This window comes from Eptatretus burgeri, chromosome 18, assembly GCF_056783735.1.
Source record: "Eptatretus burgeri isolate ZD-2024b chromosome 18, Ebu_testis_v1, whole genome shotgun sequence".
Lineage (NCBI taxonomy): Eukaryota > Metazoa > Chordata > Myxini > Myxiniformes > Myxinidae > Eptatretus > Eptatretus burgeri.
Window position 1 is genome coordinate 7,245,049 of NC_140978.1, and position 17,943 is coordinate 7,262,991.

Here is a 17,943-nt window from a genome sequence, read left to right on the forward strand (position 1 = left end):
TATGTATGGATATATGTATGTATATGTATATATATATATATATATATATATATATATATATATATATATATATATATATATATATATATATATATATATATATATATATATACACACACACACACACGGACTAGTTGCTTTAGACTAGCTGTGGAAACAGTTTCATTCTGAGAACAAATCCTCGAGATAACTCTACGCTTCACCACAACAGCAAACAATCTTAGTGGACAAGCCACATGCCAAGCACCTGTTGTGTGAGTAGCACGGAAGCCCTTCCGCTGCTTTGAAGCATCTGATGTAAAGCGAACGAAAAGAAAGCTGTTGGAGGAGGTTGCAGGAGGTGGGTGACGTGCTCCACAGTAACGGCCCAGAAGGGGCTCCTCAACATCTTTTCCATCATACACCTCCACGTGGTCATAATTGCATTCCTCATGAGGCTCCAACTCAAACTCATTGAATACCTGACCGGTAATAGGGCACAAACATGATTATCTTTGCCTAGCTATCATTGCATACAACCTTTGAATATACACGACCTGATGTATTGCTATTGGATACATTGCCCAGCTGTATTGGCAGTAGAGACATGGAGAGAGTGAGATAATTTGTCTGGCTGTGAACATTGCTCTATACAGTGCAGTTTCTTGGCTAAGGTTACAATCCTGGACGGGTTGGCATTCCGACGCAGAATATTCAACTGAGTGTGCAGGAATTTTGAATTTGGCCAGGGTGCTGGCAAAAAAACTCGCTTATTCTTCGCAAAGGACACCGTAGGATCTTCAACATCCACCAACTAATGCTGGCAGACAGGACACCCGGTTTAACGTCCATCCGAGGGACAGCACACACATTGATGAATCATTCTGCCTGTAAAACAGGCATGACAGATTATAGCAGGGCCGAGATGCAAACCCATACCATACAACTTAGAGGTGAGTGTGCGACACAGAAAATGAAGGGGAGTTAACCCCAAAGTGGGATTATGCAGTGCAGGTCCAAATTATTATTCTACCCCTGCTATGGATGTGAGTGATTGTGTCAATGATAGTAGCGGCGGTTTATTGCGGCAAAAGACCATTATCTGCGGATAGTAGTGAAAGCATCGGGGCTAAGATAATGTGTGCTGGGGTTAGGGTTAGGTTACAACATAACATGACATCCATAAATATATATACTGTATATGTATTTTTTTTTCACAATCTTTTTTTTGAACGACATACATTAATCGGAAATATCATTTATCAAAAACATCCTTGGTCCCGAACATTCTGGATAAAAGAGGTTCTCCTATACATATGATATTTGTATTCTGGATTTCTGCCTGAAGACAGCTCCAATAATGCCCAAGAAGTTTCATGGAAAGGGCTATGTTGGGTGGTTTGCTGTTGCCTTCCCAGACATATGATGTACAGATCTGTCAAATCTTCATACCAGGTGCACGTGGTGGCCGGGTGGTGCGGTGATCTTCCAAGTGCACTCCTTACGACTCGGGTAACGCTGGGGCCAATTTGGTGAGGTTATGGTTCCTTGAATATTGTCCACACTCTGACGACAGCCAGCTGCAAAAGAAAACAAAGAATGAAACCAGTTTAAGGGCATACTTTTGACTGTCTTCAAACTCCAAATTTGCATTAGTTTATAAGTTATTTTAATGTCAGTACGCACACGGTGGCCGGGTGGTGCACCGATCTTCCAAGTGCACTCCTTATGACTCGGGTAATGCTGAGGCCAGACTCATGGTAGAGTTAAACAAAGTTTGGCTGACTTTCCGTTATCCAACATAATTCGACACCACAATGTATTCTTCCTTCAGTTGCTTTGACTAATATCTGCATATTGCTGGAAATGTCACTCGAGCATCTCCTCTTCTTTCACCTCCATCATCAATTCACTTGTCCTATTCAAGTAATTTTTAAATTTCTTCTGAAACCCCTTTTTTAATTTTTACAATGTCCCTACTCTTGAGGTTCATTATGAATGCTACAAAAGCTACAGAGCATTACTTGAGAGTTGCAACTCAGCTGCATGTACTCTTTTCATCCTCATCATAATTAAAATTAAACCAAACTGACAGTCACAAGAAATGTATCTACAAGGAGGGAATGCACTGAAAAATGATACAAAAGAAGCTGGACCATGACATTGTTGAAGGAGATATTTGAGATCAGGGATTTGTTAGTCATTAGGCAAATTTTTTTTTTTACCATAAGAAGCTTTAAGAGTGGCAGCAGTGATCGAAGGAAAATTACAATCTTGTCTAAAATACACAAATTCTTCCTTTTACCCTTTTTGTTACTTATGTTGTGTCAAATTATAGAGTGGAAATACTTTTATGGACTGCAAGACAAAATGGCTTCAAAATTTAGATAAGGGTGTGATCAAGTCTTCTTTGTTCGTAAGTTTCACAAGGCTGCAGGGTAGCATCATTGGATGAGGGTGTGACTGTGCCACTGATGCAGTGCCCTCTGCTGGTTAGGGCAGTAATTTGGAATTTATCATGGTGCCAGTGATAGCTCGCATACTCTTTGCGAAGGACACCATGGGATCTTTAACGTCCATCAACGAATGCTGGCGAATGCCTGTTTAATGTGCATCCGAGGGACCGCACACACATTGATAAATTACCTTGTCTGTGAAACACCGGGATGACAGTTTATAGCTGAGTCGGGATTCTAACCCAGGCCAGACAGCTTAAAGGTGAGTGTGCGTTCTTCGAGGCCAATTTATGATTTCTACAAAATAATGTGCTTATTGAAAAGTGAAACGATTTCAAACATTGAAAATGGTAGTAATGCTCATCTCTGACTTCAGCTGCATTTCTGCCAACGTGACTCAATTTACAGAATAAAACGTCATTGCTTTTCTTCTTCTTGCAACAATACCTTCCTTGCAGTCATGTCGGTTGGGGTGAAGCGTATATCCCGCGTGACAGCGGCAAGAATAGCTGCCCACGGTGTTAATGCAAAGGTGTTTGCAGCCTCCGTTGTCCCGAACACATTCATCACGGTCTATTGTGAACATAAATGTACACTTTATGTTCTGCTTAACGCAACTTACATTTTCTGCTACATGACATTTTTGAAGCAACAGTTATATCATAGAAAAGCCTTTTACAAACGACCCATCCATTCATATGTACGTGTTGCTTTCTCACTTTATGTTCAGCATTTAGAAGACAGAACACATGCAAACCCTGTAGGTTGCCATCCTATGGGATGGTGATGGGGTGGTGGAGGGGGAGAGATGGGACTTGGGGGGGGGGGGAGGTGTCAGTGTAGAAGTTTCTTAAATTTCTAAAAGTCTTAAAGCCAAAATATGGCGTCACTGGTACACAAAATTCCCCGGAAAGTTACGTCACTTCCCCCAAAGTCACCAGCTGTGTTGGTCTCAAGTCAAGTTGTGCATCGTCTGATGTCTCTGCCTGCAGTGTGTGAGATTTGTGTGACAGCTCTCCCATGAGCTGAGAACATAGATAAAAAAAACAAACAAGAGAGCTCATAAAACACCTTACCCAACACAGTCTTGAGATAAAGGAGATGGGAAGGGTCTTTTCATTTCTTGTTTTGCATTTCCAAGTACAATCTTCATTTCCAAACATGAGCACATTTCCAAGCACGAGCTGCCATTTTGTCTGAATCTTGATATTTCCCAATGTTGAGAGCACATGTGGGAAATTTGATTGATGGAGATGGTGTAATATTTTGTCCAAGTACTACTAAACAGGTGGTTTTTGGATGTGCAAACAAGGCGATTTGTATTCAATGGCATTCAAGTATAGAATTCAATGAACGAGAAGGGCACTCGACAGAGCGCATTCCTCCACCATGTAATACCTGATCCACGAGAACATATCGGGCCCAATACATTTTTGAAATATTATGCTAGATATCATTATTGGCCCCATCTCTCAATGGTGAAGAATCACTTTAAAAAAAAACTCTGGTATCTGGATCTGGATCTGCATCTGCATCTTCACCAAAATCTCATAAATGCATCCTTGTCCCACACCCAACCTGTTCACCAAATTTCATCCGAATCTGTCCATAACCTTTTGAGATATATTGCTCTCAGATAGCTAGAAAATCAAACAGACAGGGGTGAAAACATAACCTCCATCCACATGAGGTGGTGGAGGTAATAAAAGTTAAGGGCTGTAGAAAAACAGAACAAACAAAACATTTTTTCAGAAGTTTACTGCCGGTGATGTACCATCCTATACACCACCTTATTTAACATGTTAAATTAGACCTTTGTACCTGTTGTTTGCGTCCTTTATGATGTCCCGAAAAACAGTAAGTTTCCTGTTTGGAATGATTTTCAATTTTATTTGACTGCCAGACAGGCAGATGGAATAAATCAATTACCTTACTCTTCTGTGCGCATGTTTGCTCAGGCAGAGATTCCGTACAATTTGCCAAATTCAGAGCCAAAATACTGCTAAACTGCAGGTATGTGTTCTGATTCATGGTCTACAGCTTGGTTTTTCAAACCCAGGGGCGCGACCCCAAGTGGGGTCGCCGAGCAAATGTCGTGGGGTCGTGGGCGTCCGCTTGCAGCGAAAAAAAATTGTATTTTCGATCGGTGTTCGCTTTTACGGGATGTAATATAAACGGTTCGTTCAAAGTATGGGAACCGGCGCAACATGACGCTTGGAATGGGATCCAGCCAATGCGCGGGCTCGCTGAAGGGCGGTTCATTTTGTCGGGAAATTAGTGGTTTGATCCACGGCCTCTCAGACTCAGACTCTGACTCTATCATTAATGTCTACGTATTCACGTCTCCACGTACGACTCGAGACCTTATTTGTGATGGCAGCACCAGCCTCCAGAAAATCTCGAGAACGTTCTTACCAGGATAAATTTCTGGACCTTGGACTTTACTACGTGGTGGATAAAAGTGGGGCACAGAGGCCTCAGTGTGTGATTTGTTTCGAAGTGCTTTCTACGGAGTCTATGAAACAAAATAAGTTGCAGAGGCATTTGACTACAAAACATGCGCCTTATCAGGGTAAGCGTTCTTTGAGAGGAAACTTCTTGCACTCAAGAATACACATCTTGACAGAGAGGGTACATGCCATCAGACCAATTCTCAGGCATTAGAGGCCTCGTATCGAGTGTCGCTCCATGTTGCCAAGACTAAAAAGCCTCACTCCATTGCGGAAGAACTCGTGCTGCCATGTGCAAAGGACATGGTATCTCTGATGGTTGGGGAGGAAGCGGCAAAGAAACTGGCAGTTATACCCCTCTCTGACAACACCATCCAACGCAGAATTGAAGATATGAGTCTGGACGTAACGACTCAGGTCGTACAGAAGATCAAGGAATCGCCGTGGCACGCCATACAGTTGGACGAGTCCAATGATATCGCATCGTACGCGCAACTCATCTTCTGGGTCCGCTTCATCAAGGCTGATAACTTTGTCGATGAGCCTCTGCTCATCAAACCATTGGAGGCCACCACCAAAGGCGAGGACATTTTTGGAAAAGTAGAGCAGTTTTATCGTGACCATGATCTGGACTTCGGAAAGTTGCTCGGTTCTACAACAGACGGCGCGCCAGCAATGCTAGGAGTGCGTTCTGGATTCAAGGCTAAATTGCTTGAGGTGGCTCCTCAGACCTCCATGGTACACTGCATGATTCACCGAGAAGCGCTCGCCTCTCGTACTTTGCCAGAAACCTTGCAGAGCGTGCTCTCAGAAGTCGTAAAAATGGTGAATCACATCAAATCGAGCGCCCTCAACACTAGGTCATTCAGGCTATTCTGCCAGGAGATGGATGCCGACAATAAGAATTTACTATTCGACACTCAAGTCAGATGATTATCTCGAGGAAACCTTCTTCTGCGTGTTTACGAGCTCAAAGATGAATTGAAGGAGTTCCTACGCACACAAGGGAAAACGGCATGGGTAGCGTTGCTTGAGTCGGACTCTTGGCTGTCAGAACTGTGCTATGTCGTTGACATCTTTGAACGTCTCAATGTCCTCAACCGCTCCCTCCAAGGCAAAGACGCCAACCTCATGATTTTTCATGACAAAATGAGCGGATTTCTGGCGACTCTAAAATTACTGGCAAACAAAGCAGCTGTTAAGCACTTCAGCCTTTTCCCCCGTCTGGTGGAGCATCTCACGACCTGCCAGTATGATGATACTGAGCTCGCCAGTCTTTCTGGGGAGATAGCACGTCACCTTCGGTCGCTCATTGGACAGTTTGAGCATTATTTCCCTGAGCTGGATGTGCAGTCCTTTTCTGTGGTTTGAGACCCTTTCACGGCTCCACTGGACTCGATTGCTGATGAAGATGATACAGCACAGGAAGAGCTTGTACAGCTCCAGCAGGATTCAGGAGCGCAGGCTCTTGCGCGGACGAATTCGTTGTCGACATTCTGGTGCAAAATGCTGCCGTCGTACCTGACCCTGTCACTGCGCGCCATGAAGGTTCTCATGCCATATCCTTCATCATACTTTTGTGAGCAGTCGTTCTCCACCATGGTGGTGATTAAAACAAAGTACAGAAATCGCCTAGAAATGGAGCATGATATGATCCTGGCATTGTTATCCACTTCTCCACGAATAGAGAAGTTGGTTTCTGAAAAACAGGCTCATCCTTCTCACTGATATATCTAAATGTCATTCGGACTAAACTTCTCCGTTTACTCGTCTATGAAAACATGATGATGGTGAATAAAGTAAACAGTAAATTTTCTTGTGTCATATGAAATCTTATCTTATTTATTGTTATGGCTGAGGAAATTCGCAAACCACCATAAAGGACCTGAGATCAGTTATGACGATAAGTATATGTGTAGTTAGATTTCTCCACCGTTCTTTAGAGGGAATTCCCGTGTTCACAGGGCTGCGATCCTTTGAGATAGCCGTTTTTCTTTTGCTGTCGTTATTTTGGACCAATCGCTTGCCAACAACCAAATTGCCACCACCAACACCCTTCCCAAACCACCACAGCAAACTCCCACCACCTTCGCCTTTCTACCGAACGTCGTGCCATGAGTTGTGAATGGGATCCTTTCGAAGAAGAAATTGGATCAGGAATCATGCACGCCCACTTTTCATCCATCCAATGACTGAGCATCAGGTGGTGTAGTCCCGCCTCCAAACCCACTGTGATCCACAAATTTACATATGCACTCCTCCCCCGGCCTATATAAGCGCGAGCACAACGCAGCTCGAGGCAGTGTCGGTGGGGCAGAGTCGGGAGACGGAGCTCGAAGCAGACGGGGAAAGGCAGACGGGGGCCGATCGACGGAGAGGAAGGAGCTCAGGTCGAAGTTGAGGGGCGAGGAGGGCGAGTTGCTGAGTGGAGCGGTGACGCGGAGGAGGGCTCAGAGGCGAACCGGAGGGCTGAGTGGGGACCGCCGCCGGAGAAGGGGCGTAGTGGAGGCCACAGCCAGGAGGAGTTCGCCGGAGTCAGTGCGGTCCAGAGCGTCAACTCGTTGGACGGAGCGTCAGCAATTCCCCTCTCCCTTACCGAGCTCCACGCTAAGAAAGCGCCGGTCACCCCGTCCATTCCCCTCCCCAACCGTGGTGCCGACGGTGAAACACGTGCCTGTGTGGAGAACGCCGGAGAGAGCTCACCGGCCACGCCAGAGACACCAAGCCAGGCGTAGCTACGCTGACATCGCGACTTGCCCGCCATCGCGCCACGAGGGCGCGGGTAAGACCCTTCAGTCTCGTGGACTTGGCCGCTCATCCAGGTTCCACGTACATTTGGTCCACGGACCTGTCTGCCACCCTCGTCTGTGAGGGTGGCTTTTCTTTGCTTTTGTGTAAATGCATGTGGTGGCGCCGTCTTATAAGTAGAATTGTCTAAGTGTGCGTGTGAAATAAAGACACTTTATTCGGTTGTAACTCTGTCTTTGCTTGCTTTCACTGTATACGTGCATGATTTACTGTATGGCTGTAAATACGTGCCTTGTCTGAGTGTGAAATAAATGTGCTTGTTGAACTGTTCCCCATTTCGTTGCGTCCTTTCCCTTGTTTGAAAGTTCCATCTTGCATCACGGAAGGAATTGGTAGAAGGGTGTAAGCACCCAGTAAATAGAATCGCATCCGTCGGGGTCAGCGATAACACCGCTCGGTTATCACTGAAGGACGGAACAGATCGCTTAAGCGGTTCGTGTCCTCGGCCGGCCAGCGGCGAGGTACGATCGCCCGGATAACTACTCGCGCAGGTACTTAGGTAGGTCGAGTTTGGCGAACAACCCTATCCTGCGCGGGTGGCCGATTGGCACGATTGTGGTGGGGTCGAAAGACCCACCCGTGACTAGCTCCTGGCGGTAGTTCCAAGGAGGGTCACGACTGAATTGTCCGTTCCGGTGGGCGACGCGGTCGCGATTTGAGTTACGTGGCCGATTGCACGCCGGGCACACCAAAATTCGTAACAATATTATGAATTGGGTTTTGAATCTTTTGGGTCGCGCGATGTAGAGAGGTTCTGAAATTGGGTCGCCACTAAAAAAAGTTTGAAAACCACTGGTCTACAGTGTTCAAAATATAACAAAATTTAAAAGAAGTACTTCAATCATACACTGATGTCTGTAGACACACACACAGACAGACAAAGTGAACCGATCACACTTTGCGCAAAGCGTTGGGTAAAAATAAATTTTGCATCCAAGTGATTTATCACGAATGGAAGTGGCTTATTTAAGAATCTCAACAACTGGCATCCCGAGAGATGAGCTGGAGAATCTTCTCGTTATTGGCAGTCTAGTTTGTGTTGAACAATCAGAAAGCAGTGAGCTTTCAAGCTGTCAGAAAGCATTCTTGAACAAATATAAGAATACATGAAATTTTTGGAGCGTTTTACATCCAAAGATGTTGATTTAGGTTTGGTTGAAATTACAACAGCAGGCATTCGTCGTTTCGCCATCTCGGTATGGTTGAAATTACGTAGTGAGGTTGAACAACAAGAATATGATGCCTATTCCACGTTGTTCATTGTATTATTTTCTGCTGGGTAAGTTGTAGGAGTAAGCCTGGTGCGATTTGGAAAATTTTCAGTGGGGGGGGGGGGGATTTTTTTTATTTATTTCTGACTTTTACAACTTACAAGCTATACATAACAATCGCGACATAACGGTGAAATGTCACATTACAATTGAAATATATAGCCGATACATTTCTTGCACTGAAAAAAAAGGTCATGAAAAAATAATCTTGAAACTATTTAAGCTCGACTTGTACAGGTTTAAAACTTATAAGCACTTCAATTAAAGTTAAACACGATAATAATGGATATACATGTGTGTGTGTGTATGTATATATATATATATATATATATATATATATATATATACATATACATATATATACATATATATATATATATATATATATATATATACATATATATATATATATATAGATATATACATATATATATATACATATATATATATATATATATATATATATATATATATATATATATATATATATATATATATATATATACATATTGTTGCGGAGCCGGGTATCGGTTGTGAGCACGACCGCGAAGTGGGGCGGGAGGGTCGACGCCACCGAACACCCGGAATCTAGATCGTACCTTTTGGAAAACTCTGAGGGTACGGGTCCCTTACCGGACCGCGAATAGTCAATAATTCCACCACGTGGTACAGGGTTATTGCCAATCTTCAAAATACCTAGAGATCCACGGGGCGAGTTACCGAGTATTCACACCCTCGACGGCACTCGTCGAGTCGAGCCATTAGCATGCCCGACCCGTGCGCAACCCGAGCGGATGGTTGCCGAAGTCCCGTCGGTCCAAATGTACATTTACAGTGGCAACAGCCTTTGAAATTCACCAACACGCACCATGCTAAGCCAATAAAAGAAGCACAAAAACGAGCTGATACATTTAACAAATGTATTTATCTATAATGGGGGAAAGGGAGGAGCACGCAAGAAGCAGAGTTATCCGACTATAGAGATGCAAGTATGTACAGCAAAGAGCACTTAAACAATTCATACTTACAGATGGGCCCACCGACCGACACACACACACACACACACACACACACACACACACACACACACACACACACACACACACACACACACACACACACACACACACACACACACACACACACACACACACACACACACACACACAATCCCAGAAGGACATGGACCTGTCCACCTTGTGTGGTTCGGCTGACACGGTCGAACCAGGCCAGCATCGTGATGCGATGAGAGAATCCAGAGCTCCCTTCAGCGCTCGTCCCAGCAACCAAAAACTCTCCTCTGTATCCCAAACTGTCCAGAAGGCAGGTTTCTCTGCCACTTCTCCAAGTCTTTAAGTTGAACGTCAAAGTGAGGGCTGATAACTCCACACTTGCTCAACCTGCCCGTCAGATTGACCACAACCTTGCCTGCTCGATGGTCATCAACTATCTCAAAAACTCTCAAGTTCACCGACAGAGAGACCACGCGCAACCGAATTGCGGTTCCTGTGGAGGAAGGATCTCTCCTCGTCCGATCGCGCCACAACCTTATTCACCCTTCTTCAGGGGGGAGGGGCCGCCTCCACCCTCCCCGCTCTCCCTCACTGGACGGTTTTGGCACGCAGAATCGCTCGTCGCCCTGTCATTGGCCAAAACGGGCGGCAAGTCCGTCGATTGGCCCAGGGCGTGTTGACGTCACGCGAACCGCCTTTCTCACCGTCGCGGGGTCTGTTTGGCTGAGTGGCAGCCACCTCACTCGGAGCACGCTGATTGGTCGAGGGCCGCCACGAGGCTCCTCCTTGAACTCCGCCCACCATGGCGTCGGCCAGAGCGAGGTGAAGGTGAGGGTGATGCTGGCGTTGTAGTGGATGTTGGTGGTGTAAAAATAAAAGAAAACCGTGACTATCAAAATAACTTCACAGCGCATGTACATTCAATTACCCATTAAACAAGGGAAAGGGGAGCTATCTATCCACATTTACTTATCGAAATAACTGAGCTATAGTACCTGTATGTTGAGTGCTCATGGCTTCCAGATTCGTAACACTACCCCCTCCCCCTTTTCCCGACTCGTCCCGAGTCGTCAAATTTTTGTGTGACCAGCATGTGTAAGTTTTCCCCGAGTACATTTTACCTTCGGATCCCTGAGTGCGACATTTCTTTTTCATGTTCCAAAAAGAAATCACCAAATGCGCTGAGCAACTCACTAACAGACTCACTCGGACAACTTAAATAAATTGCCGGCGCGAAGGCAAACACACAGGTGGGTTAAACTTATTTACAATTTTTACCTTAACTAATATTTACACTAACCATGGCCCAGAACCTGTCATCTGTGGGAAAGAAGGCACAATAATGTCAGTCATTTTTGTGTGGGTGAGTGCACAGCAGCTGAAGGTCAGTCATCCTCAGGGTCTGCTCAAAAGGTCCCCCTTGAGTGTTTCAGTGAACCTTCTTTTTATTCCTTTCATACCCCCAGCTGCTGGAGGCAACTCACCCGAACACGGCATGCCATGTGCCGCCCCACAGGCCATTTGAAGTGGTAGCCAGGCTGCCCAATGCAATCTCTGGCTCAAGGAAATGAATGGATGGAGAATGAACGGATGGACTGAATGCAACAAATGGTGCACGGGCTGCTCAATGCAGTCCCCGTGGTGTGGCTGCCTGCAGGGCAGTCCTTGCAAAATACTCGGAAGGAAATCCTGGCGCACATGGTGATGGTAGGCCAGCGGTAAACCTCGATAAAGGGCTATATTTTAGGAGTTTAATCAACCGGCTTGACACAAAGTTACAACAGGTCTCATATGAAAGATGGTCATCTCAGTAACACATTTAGCCCTGTTGTCCTCATATTTTGGTGTGCGGTCCATGAAATATTCACATTTGAAGGATACACCCGTCTGAATATTTGGACCATTTCAGAAAATCACATAATTTCCTATAAACTACAAGACAAAGAGCCCTCTTGAAAACACTGCCAGTAATAACCAACATCACAGTGTGTACATCAGGGATGCTATGGCTGAACTCCATATCCTAGGTGGAAATGGTGGTACGTTTGGTAACTTGGCGCAGTGTTACCTAAACCAGTTGCTTCATTGCATCAAAACACTACACCCTCATCGACGTCTTCGACCAATATAATGATGTCAATTCTGTGAAGACAGACGAAAGAACGAGACGCCTTGCTGTTGCTGGTGGATCCCGAAGCTACCAAGTCATTGCTGGACGCCCAGTATGACAATGGTCAAAATTCATAGCTCTATCATAAAACAAATCCACCTTGACACACTTCATCTGTGGCACGTCACGCAACATGCACCAGCAGCAAAATAACTTTCAGATCACCAAGAAAAGCGGATCTATTTGGCTGGTGGCTTCTCTAATGGTTCGCTTACAGCATGCCTTTCATCTGCAGGAATGGATCATGACAGTCAACTCGCATCAATGCAGGAAGAGGCAGATTCTCGGATATTTCTTCACGTGAAGCATGCCGATGATGAGTTCAGACGTAACAATGTGCGTGGGTCCATTACAATCAAATCAGCAGACATTGATGTGCTTGTCTTAGCAGTCCACTACTTTCCACAGTTGCGGGACACTGCCGAAATATGGATAGAGAAAAGAACATCAGCAGGATGCAAGCTTATCCCGGTCCATCAGATATGTTACAGCTTGCTTCCAGAAATGTGTACCCAGCTTCCTGCGTTTCATGCCCTGACAGGATGTGACTCTGTATCAGCATTCTTCGGCTATGGTAAAAAGAAAGCATGGAAAGCTATGAAGACACTGCATCTTCAGAATAATGGTCCACACCTCAAAGTCCTTGCCACTGACGATCTCCAGGAGGCAGTGGCTGCTTCAAGACATTTAGTCAGTGCCATATATGATTCTCAAGGGAAATATATGGATGCACACACATGGATAAATATGGATGGATAAATGGATAAATGCCCACCTGGCAAATCCAGAAATTCCCACACCAGAGGGTCGTGGATGGTACAGAGGAGGTGTGCTGCATCCCACATTGTTCGATGGGCCCACATCAGCGGAGATGTTAGATGGTCTTGCGTGTTCATGCCGTGGTAGTGAACCATGTACCAACAGCTGCAGCTGCTCACAAGACAGTTTTCCTTGCACCAACGAGTGCATGTGTGCCACCAGTGTGGCAACGAACTGTCACATGGTGACCAAAATGACACGCACAGTGATGGTTGAACAAATCGAGGACACTCGCTCAAAATATATGTTTAGTTCATTTCTCGTAGAACAATGTGTATTGGTGTAACATATAGTTATCACATCACTTGTGCAAACTTCAGTCACTATATCGTATAATTTGCTAGTAGAAATTTGTTTCAAAATATTCTCATTATATTGATATGGTAAACTGAACACATAAAATAAAGAAAAAATATGACAATTGGCAGATGTTTGTTTCTGTAGTTGATGATTTTCGAAGTTAGCGGTCCGGAAATTACGTCTTTTTGGTTCACGAAAAAATATTTTCACGAAAAATATAAGTGGCCACTATATTCGTTATTGTTGTGTGTCTGTCTGTCTATCTGTCTGTCTGTCTGTCTGTTTGTCTGTCTGTCCCGAGCATAGCTCTGTGGGTTTTGATCCGATCCTGATTACATTTTGGTGGGAGGTTTATAACATGAAATAGTTGTGTTTTCCTGAAAATGGGCGTGGTCCGCACATTATGGGCGGAGCCACGCCCAAAAAACGTGTTTTTAGGGGGTAGCCGATTTCAATTTGCATCTTCTCCTGGGGGTTTTGTCGAATCTGACAGGGGTTTCGGGATTTGGTTAGCCCAATGGCACCTGCATAGCCCCACAGAGCTCGATTTTTCATTTTCATCTCAAGGTCAAGGTCACAAGGTCACAAACTTAGAAAATTGTAATTTTGACATAAAAAAATTTCTTCTCCGAGGGGTTTGTCGAATCTGGCAGGGGTTTCGGTACTTGGTTAGCCCAATGGCACCTGCATAGCCCCACGGAGCTTGATTTTTCATTTTCGTCCCAAGGTCAAGGCCACAAGGTCATGAACTTAGAAAATTGCGAATTGTGTTTTTAAGGGGTAGCCGATTTCAATTTGCATTTTCTCCTAGGGGGTTTGTCAAATATGGCAGGGTTTCGGTATTTGGTTAGCCCAATGGCACCTGCATAGCCCCACGGAGCTCGATTTTTCATTTTCATCCCAAGGTCAAGGTCACAAGGTCACGAACTTAGAAAATTGCGATTTTAACATAAAAATCCATCTTCTCTGAGGGGGTTGTCGAATCTGGCAGGGGTTTCGGTATTTGGTTAGTCTGCTGGCACCTGCATAGCCCCATGGAGCTCCATTTTTCATTTTAGTCCCAAGGTCAAGGTGACAAGGTCATGAACTAAGAAAATTTCGAATTTTGACATAAAAATCATACGACCGCCCAAACTTTGAGAGCTCGGATGACAATATATTTTATGCATAATCTTGAGGTCATTCCCCACCTAAAGTCTTGAAACCATTTTTCTCTATCTCGAACACCTTGCCCGTGGCGCTCCGTCAAGTTTTTTTTTTTACGCTGATTTCATCAAAGTATGGATAATCCAAGGAGTGTGAAATGCCATATAGCCTATATGACATTATATTGTTCCTGGAATGTTCCAGAGGAAGTTTTGCACCAAAGGTCATAATCCTTGACCTTGGACCTTTAAAGTTCACAAAGGTCAAATTTTCAAAGTTGTGGGAATCGAACCGGGTTTTCGATCTTCTTCGACGAACTAACTCCATTAAGCTATAGCACGTATCCTGTTTCCTTATTTTAATGTCCACAACATTGTTTTGGGACCTTTAAAGGTTATGCAAAGGCCAAATTTTTTAAGTTGTTGAACTAAACCAGGTTTTCGACATTTTGCAGCTCATAACCTGTCACTTGTACCACATCATGTTGATCATTTTTATAACTTGGTCAAACGTTATCACATTGTCTCATCCTTGACTTCTGAAACAATCTACATCGTCAAATACCGCTCGTGAACCATCGTCGTCTTCAGACTTGTTTCCATGAAAAGCACTCAAATGTACAGATATTTATCTAGAAGTATTCCATTAAGTAACTAGTAGTATTCCCTGTTAAGTCTGCACATTTCAATACCAGTCATGTAAAAATAGGGCGCATTGCTTTGTAGTTATGGCTAATATACTGATTTTCAGAAATGGTCAAAATGTTCTCATGGGGATATCCCTTCAGGTGTGAATATTTCATGGGCCGCACACCAAAAAATGAGGACAACAGGGAAAAACGAGTTACTGAAATCCCAATCTTTCATATGAGACCTCTTGTAGCTTTGTGTCAAGCCGGTTGATTAAGTACCAAAAAATCTGACCTATACCGCTGGCCTATGGTGACACAGAGGCAATGCAAATAGGGCAAGCAGGCATGGGGTTATGATAGAGGCAGGCAAACAAAGGCAATGCGGACCAGGCGATGCAGCACAAGCAGGCCGGCATCTGAAGCTGGCCGGCCTCCGGTATGGTCCGTGTGGGTCTGGAGGGAGTGCGGTGGTGCCGGCCGCTCTGAAAACGGGCTCGGACCTAACCTATGGTCTCCCCCCAACCTATCGCCTTTGCCTGTCTCTGTCCATACCCACTCCTTACTTTGCAACACAAAACAAACAAATTAAGCCCATATATATATATATATATATATATATATATATATATATATATATATATATATATATATATATTTTTTTTTCCAATAATTTCGTCTCCCGAACGCCCTTTCTGTCTTTGTCCGGCTAACCTATCCTGTCAACCTAGCCTACTCCCAACCCCTAAAATCCTTTCTGGATGGGAATAAGGAAGAGGCTAGCGTCCTGTCTCGAGGCCCAACGAAGCCTCAGAATGGCATCCTCAGATTTCAGCCATCTTACCAAGGTGGGTCCAGCGGCCTACAGATAGCAAAGGGATGGATGGTGCGAAGGGGTACTTTTTTTCTAACTACCCTAGCATTTATTGACTTTAAACTACCCCAGAGCTTTTCAAAACGCCTGTCTCTTTAAACTATAGGTTCTAAAAACAATGATTCCCATCGCCTGCGTTGGTGTCCATTATTAATTTGAGCCTCGTCCTCTAATTTTCATTCGTGCCCTTGCACAATTTCATGGCTGGGCAGCATGGCTCACTTGGTAGGGATTCCCATCTGCCGGACTTTATCTATGGCACCCCCGGGCCCTGAGGCTGTCTCCGAGCCTACCTGCTCCCAATGAACGCGGGGGTTGCCCTCCCTGGCATTTCCCCCCTCCGATGCCCACGTGGCATTTTGGCGCTACGGGTCCCGTTCCGCGGGTCGCCCGTGCCCACTACACTATCCCGGTCCCTTGGACCCTTGACTTACTCTGGCCGACTAGTCCGGTGCCCACTACTCGGTACTCACCTTCCCAAACCACGCTCCCAGCCAGTCAATTTTACTCCTGCACCCCTCCAAATGGGTATCGTGCCTTCACTCAACACCAACAACAAAACGACCTCCTTTTTGTAAATTTAACTAACCCCCTAACTAACATTACACTGACCCCGGGGTCACTTGGGTGGGTTTCACTCCTCCCCCCACTCATTCATTCGCACCATGCATTCCCCATTCACCCCACTCACACACTTGGGCCCGCTGTCCCACACTCACTCTTCACACATCTTTCACTTTTCTTTTCCCATTCACACTCCACCTATGTTCCCCTAACTATCTCGTGCTCCCTCGTCGTCCCTTATACTAATGCACGTTCCATTTAACTATATTGCTACGCTACGTCCCCACGACACATTCCATGTCTGTCCATGTCTCCCAGAAAAACCCCAAAATCCATTCTCAAAATCTATCCTAAATCCCTCGAACTAACCCATTCCACGGGCACCATGGAGGAACTGCTCATGCCCCCATGAAGCCGGTCTAGCTAAACTGACCGATCCAACTTCTGACACCAATTTGATGCGGAGCCGGGTATCGGTTGCGAGCACGACCGCCAGGTGGGGCAGTAGGGTCGACTCTACCGAACACCCGGAATCTAGATCGTACCTTTCGGAAAACTCCGAGGGTACGGGTCCCTTACCGGACCGTGAATCGTCAATAATTCCACCACGTGGTACAGGGTTATTTGCCAATCTTCAAAATACCTAGAGATCCACGTGAAGAGGTACCGAGTATTCACACCCTCGACGACACTCGTCGAGTCGAGCCATTAGCGTGCCCGACCCGTGCGCAACCCGAGCGGATGGTTGCCGAAGTCCCATCGGTCCAAATATACATTTACAGCGGCAACAGCCTTTGCAATTCACCAACACGTGCCACGCTAAGCCAATAAAAGAAGCACAAAAACGAGCTGATACATTTAACAAATGTATTTATTTATAATGAGGGAAAGGGGGGGAGCATGCAAGAAGCAGAGTTATCTGACTATAGAGATGCAAGTATGTACAGCAAAGAGCACTTAAACAATTCTTACTTACAGATGGGCCCACCGACACACACACACACACACACACACACACACACACACACACACACACACACACACACACACACACACACACACACACACACACACACACACACACACACACACACACACACACACACAGATTCCCAGAAGGACATTGTCCTGTCCACCTCGTGTGTTTCGGCTGACACGGGCGAACCAGGCCAGCGTCGAGATGCGATGATAGAATCCAGAGCTCCCTTCAGTGCTCGTCCCGGCAACCAAAAACTCTCCTCTGTATCCCAAACTGTCCAGAAGGCAGGTTTCTCTGCCACTTCTTCAAGTCTTTTAGTTGAACGTCAAAGCGAGGGCTGATAACTCCACACTTGTTCAACCTGCCTGTCAGATTGACCACAACCTTGCCTGCTCGGTACTCATGAACTATCTCAAAAACTCCCTCGTTCACCGACAGAGAGACGGAGCGCAACCGACTTGCGGTTCTTGTGGAGGAAGGATCTTT

At 45.3% G+C, this 17,943-nt stretch overlaps 1 protein-coding gene across 2 annotated transcripts in view; it reads right to left on the reverse strand.

The window, feature by feature from the left end:
- Positions 1-17,943, reverse strand: part of LOC147008528 (dorsal-ventral patterning tolloid-like protein 1) — a 194,515-nt gene that overhangs the window by 44,357 nt on the left and 132,215 nt on the right. For both annotated transcript variants that reach the window (XM_085864515.1, XM_085864516.1), the window contains 3 exons: positions 2,883-3,008; positions 1,432-1,559; positions 248-461 (listed from right to left, as the gene is read on the reverse strand). In XM_085864515.1, the coding sequence (XP_085720641.1) occupies positions 248-461; positions 1,432-1,559; positions 2,883-3,008 (468 nt within the window). The remainder of the gene's footprint in view (positions 1-247; positions 462-1,431; positions 1,560-2,882; positions 3,009-17,943) is intronic.